The sequence below is a fragment of the Amaranthus tricolor genome, chromosome 4, assembly GCF_026212465.1.
Source record: "Amaranthus tricolor cultivar Red isolate AtriRed21 chromosome 4, ASM2621246v1, whole genome shotgun sequence".
In the NCBI taxonomy this organism is placed as follows: Eukaryota; Viridiplantae; Streptophyta; class Magnoliopsida; order Caryophyllales; family Amaranthaceae; genus Amaranthus; species Amaranthus tricolor.
The window spans coordinates 21,231,497-21,240,331 of NC_080050.1; the positions used below are offsets into that span (position 1 = coordinate 21,231,497).

The 8,835-nt window shown below is 30.8% G+C and overlaps 1 protein-coding gene across 1 annotated transcript; it reads left to right on the forward strand.

The window, feature by feature from the left end:
• The first annotated feature begins 3,991 nt into the window (after nt 1-3,991).
• Nucleotides 3,992-5,907, forward strand: LOC130809893 (uncharacterized). Its single transcript, XM_057675746.1, has 2 exons — nt 3,992-4,672; nt 4,813-5,907. The coding sequence occupies exons 1-2, from the start codon at nt 4,331-4,333 to the stop codon at nt 5,422-5,424; spliced, it is 954 nt and encodes a 317-aa protein (XP_057531729.1). The 5' UTR covers nt 3,992-4,330; the 3' UTR covers nt 5,425-5,907.
• The last annotated feature ends 2,928 nt before the right edge of the window (nt 5,908-8,835 follow it).

Here is an 8,835-nt window from a genome sequence, read left to right on the forward strand (position 1 = left end):
AAGATTCTAAGTGAATGACATGATGAAGATCACTAGCATTTTTGTTAATTAGTAAAATCAAATGAAAAAAAAAAAGCTTCTTAAAATTGATAACACAATATATTAGTATTAGCACACTTGTAAATCTAATGCTGAGGGTAAAAGGAATCAAAATGATTATAGCTATGTGGTGACCAAATAATAACTATGTTTAATTAAATATACAAGACATGGTGAATAAAACATTACATAGTGGACAAAAAATCCAGTGAACAAAAGTTGAAAGTATATTCATTTCTGCAATAATTATTAGAGTATCTAATAAAATCATCTACATTATAGGAATTGATACCCTTGATGCATACTATCATAACCCATGAAAAATAATTCAATTTATTTATCAAAAGATCACTAAATATAATTTGTGTTTCCTTATGTTAATTTGTGTTCATTTTTATAGTCTAGATTAAAAAAGAAGTGCACTTTTTTTGTTCATAAAGACCTCATTTGCCAAATGAATTTTCACCAATGACATATAAATCTTACAATAATTCTAGCAACAAAAAACTAATAAAGATCATAAAATTTACAGATCCATTATATATTCACTTTTTGATCAACTATCGAATAGCTAATCGTTGTTTCTTCCGACTAACTACCATCCACAAGCAACATCGACTTTCCCATTATAATTCATTCCAATTTATTTTATGTTATTCTATAGTTATAATAATGAGTGAAAACAATTCTTTGCTCTCTTAACATCCTAAAGTAATTAAATTTGCCAATTCTAATTATTAGTACAATAACTACTAAGTTATTTGCGTAAAATAAATAACAAGTGTTTTTTTTTCTTAAAAAGGTTGTTCTGCTACTATAAAAAAACTATATCTTTAACACTTCAGAGTTTGACCATTTAAACAAAAAATACTCTAAAAAATAATTAATCAAACAAATTCCTAAAATAAGATTAATAGATTTAATCTCACCAAAAGAACCATATTTTATGCTTTGCATCGATGTTGGGGGTAGACAAGTTGAAACATTGAACTCTAAGACTAAGCATTAGGAATAGGGAAAGTGTCCTCAACATAATAAAATAGGGTTAAAAGAAAGAAGGAAATCCCTCATAAATAAGGGTGCCCTCCAAATTCCAAGTCTATCTTCGTTCACTTTACGAAGAAATCTCAAAAGACCAACATACTTCCTTCCGTCGTATTCTCCAAAAACCCACGAGCACTCTTGACTCTACTATGAAAATACACAACTTATTACAAACCAACCCTCACTTAATGAATAAGATTTTAAAGAAAAAAAAAAAAAAAAACATAATCCAGAAAATTGAGATTTGCGGGTCCCCCACCTGCTACCTTCCCTAGGCCCCCAAAACTTAGAGAAAAAGACATCTTTGGAAAATTATGTAATTAATTAATTAGTAATTTAAAGTTACATTAATTGTTGTTGTTGGGTACCTAAGAAAAGTTTTTGAGGAGTTAATCACTTGAGGGAACATATGTAATTCTTACTTTTACTTTGTCACTAATACATGAACTAAGCATTTCATCATTCTTGACCTAATATCACTTTCATTATATTGTGAATTTAAAACTAAACGATTTCAATTATACTTGTTATATATTTTTCTGAATGCGTTATTTTAATTATTTATATCTTAATTATTGTATAGATGAAAATTATAAAAAGTTTATCAGCTGGTTTTTGATGAGACGGCCTCATAATGAGAACGTTAATTTAGGCTGGCCCAATTCGCGCGTGCAACAACTTGGGCTTTTTTTTTTCATTTTCTGGACATTTTTCAATTTTGATCTTAAATGTATCAATTTTGACCTTAAAGGTATCAATTTTTAAAATTGATACCTTTAAGTTCAAAATTGATAAATGCCCAGAAAATTAAAATGTTGTTATATGCGCGAATTGGGCCGGCCTAAATTGACGGTCTCATAATGAAACCGTCTCATCCACGTTTTTGTGAAAGTTTATATTGTGAAAGTTCTACTTTTGTGAGAGACCACTACCTCAAATAAGGAGCATATATATTTCGCTTAATATGTATGAAATATGCTATTTAACCCATATACAAGACGCATGTCTAGGTGATTCTATTCATATAACATTTTATAATTGTGAAAATGTATGATTAAACGATTCAAACAAGATCTTACTTAACTGGTGAAAATTACCAAAAAAACATTTATAAAGTAAGTATTTTAAAACGAAAGTAGTAATAACAATTGATTTTATCCGTTAAAATATTTGCTAAGACTAAATTTTCCTCTTTTCTCAATTCTTAATGAAGTCTTTGAAGTACACGTCAGTGACGTTTTTGAATTGACATTAATTCTTAATATATTTAGTTTCTTAGAACTTAACATTATAAAAATTAATATTATGAAAATATATATCGTAACAAATTAAACAAAATCACATACATATATATCAAGAATAATAAATAAATCATTATTAGTTGCTAAATATTAATTACTATTCAATTTTAGCAACTATTTTAAACCAGACATAAAATAAATGTTAAATTAAATTTATAATATGTAGTAGATATTATTGTGTTCTTGTTCTTGGCCTTTGTTCTATCATGCTTTTACTCGGTTTTTTACCTAGCTTTTTAGTTATATGTTTTATCAATATTTTTAATTTTATGTTTAAGGGTCAAGCTTGTGTGGTAAGTAATTGTGATTCTGACTTCCATCAGTCGTTTTCATGTGCAGAAACTTATCTTTTAAGCATATTTTTGGAGCCAAGGACTCTTTGGCCGCATCCTCTTTCATGGGTATGGGTTGCCGCCTTTCTTTCTTCTCAAAATTCTGATTATAGTTTTCTATGAGTAGAATACATTGTGTATAATGATGATGATAAGAATAATTAGACATAAAGATAGAAATAGAATGGTAGAAAACAGCAAACAGGGCGGAACAAGAAAGAGAGAAACAAGTAGAGTTGCCTGGGCTTAGTCATAGCAAAAATCCAAAGGAAAGGGAGCAATGAAGCAAATAAGCAGGGTACTACTTACTAGAACTTTGAATGGGGGCCTAAAAAGACTAGATAGTTTGCATTGTAGAATGAAATTAATACTTAGTGTATTCAACACAAATTCAAAGAACCCCATCATTCCATGTGTCCTTAGCGACATAAAATTAGGGTATTAATCTAGGACTACCAATGTCCAATACAAAGGGATGTGGTTTTGCGAATTGGGAACCAACTCAGTTGCTCGAGGACCTACAACAAGCCAAATTAGCACTCAAATCTATGAAAATTACCCTTAACTTATTACTTTTATATTCTTTTGTTCCATTCATTTCTTATTATTTTCATATTGTAATTTAAATTAATGTAAAGTTTTTAAAGTACATAACATATCTTGGAGTCTCAACCATAAGCTTAAGCTTTTAGTTGAGTTGGTTCCTTAATAAGAATAAATAGAACGGATCAATATCTAAATTTCATAATTAGAATTATAACTCGAGCGTTTTAGAAGTAATACAAGGATTACAAACCCAATCAGTCAATCTTTCAGTCAAATCTTCTACTAACCAATAACAACAATCTTAGTGGTCTTCTTTCATTGAAAACATAGCCCACCACCCCACCATATTATACTAATCAAAATTTAATTTGTTTTTATTGTATCATTGTATTTAATATTTTATTTAATATGGATTATGGACTCTTCTAAAAAAGGAACAAATTGGAAGGATATATGCTCTTCAAATTTGCACTTTTTTTTTTTTTTTTTGTTAAACAAGAATTTGTTCACTCTTTCTTACCCATGTATCCTTTCATCATCTCTAATCTCCTCATTTTGAGAATCATGTCTTAAAACTATTAGTTCGGTATTTTTACGTTAACCCAAATTAAAAAAAAAAAAAAAAAAACTGCTATTTTGTCTAAGTGGAGTCATTGTTAATAAAAATTAAAGCAATATAATATAATTATTGTTGTTGAATGTTTGATTAAGTGAGTAAATTTTATATGGTATTTCCACTTTAAATTTCTTTCTGCCCATTAAACAATGAAAATGGCAGATTACCAATCATCCTTTCCCCTCTAAAGGAAACACCCATCATTGCTCCCAACAATCCTTTTCAACCTTAGAAACCTGAGCTTCTAAGATATTCCCACCCATTCTTCAAATCCTTCTTCTTCTTCCATTCCAATTCCTTTTTCCTCTTTCCTCTTTTCTCTTTCCATTCTCTCAGTATTAATACCCCACTCTTTACACCCTTTATTCCTCCCTTCTCCTTCCTTACTCATTCTCAACCTCTGTTTTCCTCTGTTTTTCTTTTCTTGTTAATTTCTGATCCAACCACAAATTATGGATCCTACTTCTGGATTTTACACCTTCATAACAAGAGGAATAGATGATCTAGAAAGGGTATTCCTTTCTAACAATTTCATGTCAATACAATTCCTTCAAAGAGCACTTTCTCTTCTTAGATCATTCCATTCTCAATTGACAATTCTTGTTCAAAAGCTTCACCTTTCTGTGGGAGATAAATGGCTTGATGAATACATGGATGAAAGCTCTAAGCTTTGGGATGCTTGTCATATCCTTAAATCAGGAATTTCAAACATGGAGAATTACTACTCTTCTGGCCTTAACATCGCTTCCTCTCTCGACGGCCATCGCCACATCACTCCTCAACTCTCTAGACAGGTATACACTCTTCAAAATAACCCACATATAATCCAATCATATCGACAAATATACTTGATGGGTATTCAATATTTTTCATCATTTACATTTTTTTGATCATGGGTATTCATAATTTTGATTGAATTATTTGTCCCACACAGGTGATTCGGGCACTTTCCGGATGTAGAAGGGAAGCAATAGGAATGGAAGAGGAAAACAGAGCATTAGTGGAGACAAGAATCGAAGCATTATCCCTTAGATTCGATGAAAAAGTATCAGTTGAATCCAAATTGAACGGTTTTAGTGGGTTCCGAGGAGTTCTATATGCTATGAGGAATGTGAGTTCTTTACTACTTATGATCCTGTTATGTGGATTAGTCTACAATTGGCCAGAATCAAACGTTCTTAGGGGAGGATATGAAGGATGTGTAATATTTGGGTCAGCTTTTATGGTGTCAACAGCAAGATTACAGCAAAGGGTAGCAGCACAGATGAACCAGATCAATGGAGGAAGACCAGGGGTACTTCTTTACGAGTTTCGAAGATCGAAAGCCGCCATGGAAGAGCTGAAGGCAGAATTAGAAAGGAAAGGAGGAGAAAGATCAGTGGAGTGGGAATCTGAGGTAGGAATAAGGGAAAGAGTTGACAATTTAAAAGGTTGTTTTGGGGTTTTAAGATCTGGTGTTGAGAATATCATCAGCCAACTTGATGATTTCTTTGATGAAATTGTTGATGGAAGGAAGAAATTATTAGAATTTTGCAGTCACAGATAAATTATGAAAACCAAAAACAATAGAAATGTTCAAAATGGATTAAGAAAAAGAAAATTTACAGTTTTTCAGATGATCAATACCAGCAAGATCAAGATGAAATGGTTGTTGTTGGGTATCTATGGCCTTTATCACCCTCATTTTCCTCCCTTAATTCCTTCCCTGCAAGAAAAAAAAAAACTTTTTCTAAATCCCATTATCACAAGATGAATCAAGAATCAAATGTTTTCCCAAGAAAGCCCTTAGATAAAGGGGGTATTTTTTTTTTTCTTTTTTTCAATTATTATGATTTGATGGCAATATTAGTTAGGGATGTTAATTAGTAGCATTAGTTTTTTTTATATATATTTATTATTATCTACTAGTAAGTAAGTGATTCATACAGACTGCTGTAATCAAAGTGAATCAATCAGTTTCAGTGTAAGTTAAATATGAAGACTTTCACATTATATTTTGAAGTGTAGAAATGAAACAAAATGATGGACACACAGATATGGTAAGTGGTTTTCAGTTCATTTACTAAAAAAAGAAAGGAATAGAAAGTTCTTGTAATTTTCTACTACCCCATATCAAAGTCAATATACCCACTTTCAACCTTTTTTCATCCTTCCTTTCCTATTAAAAAAATATTTCATGCAGTAAATCCAGATTCTCAATTGTCAATCAAATTTCCTATTATACCCTTATTTTTCTACATTTGAGATTGTCCTACACCATTGTACTTAGTGGTATTCATTCACTAATCGGGTTGGTATTAAATCGAGTTTTATGTTCATATTGTTTTTTACATAATTATAAATCATTTTTAAAGTCAAGCGGAATCGAGTTTAGTTACAAGATTGTGTTAATTTCGAGATATTAGATCTGTTTTGAACACATTTGTACTACAAAATGTTACTCTTCAGTCCTCCCTCCCTTTTAATTGCACTTAATTTCTATTTTGGATTATCTCGTTTATTTTACACTATTTTATCTTTTGGTAATTCATTTAATCGACCCCACTTGATGTACCAACTATATATGAATATTTACATCTCTGCAAGGAAGATGCAAATCGAATACGATCTCTATTCCATTATACATGCTACTGATATTGATATATCTCACAAAACATGTCACAATCAAATGCGAGTATTTCAGAAGCGAGAAAATAGGACTGAAAGAGTAGTACTAGTATTTTTGAATTCATGCTTAAAAATTGTACTCAATCTGAGAATGGTGTTTGTTGTGTGAAGGGAACTGAGTGGAGTGCAGTCTAGCTGTAGTAAATGAGTAGTATAATGATTTCAGTTGGGAAACAATGATGAAGAGGAATGGGTTATTGAACAGTAAAAGAAAGAAAAAAAATGATAGAAAGGAGGAGGAGGAGGAGGAGGACTTAGTAGGAGGAGCAGAAGTGTTGTGTTGTGCAGGATAGATTAGAGTACAAAGTTTGTTGTTTGAAAGCAATGGGAGTGATTATGACAAACTCTTTATCTTTTTCTGACTTCTAAAACTGACAATGTCTGTTGTTGTTTTAAGTTCCACCCCTTAAAATTTAGAGTAACTTTCCTAATAAAAACTGTGTAAGAAAGAAAGAAAGGAGTTAGGAGAGTGAGTTTCTGATTCCACACCTAAAATGCTGCAGCCTGCACCCCCTTTTCTCAAGGGAATTTCTTATTTGTGGGAGGCAAAATTATACACAAGTAAATATTAGGGGGCACACTTCACACTTCACACTTCATACTACCAACCAAATGTCATGCTTTTTGTCCCATGCCCATATTTCATGCTTTGCCTCCTTCATGGGGTTTCTTGCTTTCAATATTATAATTACTTTTTTTATTATATTTAATGAATTTATTTCAAAAACAACTTACCAATACTTGAAGTACTATACTAACAAATTACTAGCAGTAAAAAAAAGCACCAACATCCATCACAAGTAATAGATTTAAAGCCTTCATCAAGATTAGGGTTGACTAGATAATGAATTGGTCTTAATGAATATCTATTAAACAAAAACTCCCATATCTCCATGAAACCACTCCTCATCTAGTTTACATACAAACTAAACACAAAAACTTAAAAGGAGACCGTCGCAGGACGAAGTGTAGGCCGACACATTTCACGTGCGTGTAATAACATTTCAATTTTCTAGGCATTTATCAATTTTGACCTTAAAGATATCAATTTTGAAAATTGATACCTTTAAGGTCAAAATTGAAAAATACTCAGGTTATTACACGCGTAAATTGGACAGGCCCAAATTGACAGTCTCATTATGTGGCTGTCTCATCCAAGAACAACTACAAACTAAATAAATGACAATGTAAGTATTTTAGTTGTTAGAGTATAAATATAAATTTTAATATAAGAAAAATGAATAAATAACAGATTTTGGTAAGGTGTTATAGGTGTAATAGTATCAAAACAGTGTAAAGGGGCAAAACATGTAAGACGCATGAAAATAGTAAATGAAGTAAAATCAAGGAGACGAAGGGAGTATCGAGCAAATAATTCTTATTTTATAAAAAGAACTTATTCCAAATATACCAGTTTTCAAAATATTAACAAAAGCTAATATGACAAAGTGTAATTATTATTCAGTAAGTAATTTTAATCGTTGCTACACTTTTAGTTTTCATACTATTCAATATATGATTTTAATTTTTGATATTTTTAATTTCATATGATAAAAAATTCTAAAATGTTAATATAATGAAAATATACATTAAGATGAATCAAACAAGATTCCATTTGGCTATGTTTTATATTATACATGAAGAAATATATACCAAATAAGATTAATTGATAAATAATAATTGTTATAGAAACTGTAGCAACTAGCTCAAGTGACTTGGATACGTATATTCCTTAATAGAAAAAAGGTGAAGTGCTGGATGCCCACAATGAAAGATAGTGACTTAAAAATAGCAAAGTTAGTGTTATATAAATCTTGTACATAGTGGTAGACTACTTCAAATAAAGTTGTAGCAGTCAAATTGTATTATGTGGAGAGATGTGGTCTTGTGAATTAGTGATTAAGATGATAGCAGGCTGGTAGGTAAACACCAATATAATTCCAAGAGCATTGCACGAGGTAAGGTAGGTCTAGTATGCAATACTAGTGTTATATTCTACATGATTATATGACACATTGATTTTTGAGGGTGCCACCATTCTATTATTCATAAAATAGACTTGGGAGTACGTAGAATTATGCTTGGAGTATATGGAAATGATGATGGAGAATGAGGATCTCTCTTGATTAGTGGATGTCATTACTTCCATTTCCATATAAAATCTAGATTGTCTGTCAAAAAGAAAAGATATTAACAAAATTAACTGATAATGTCTCCTAATAATTTTAGGTTAGCATTTATTAACATGCTAACTAAAGCTTATCGGCCGATATGTAGGTCATCTAAAACT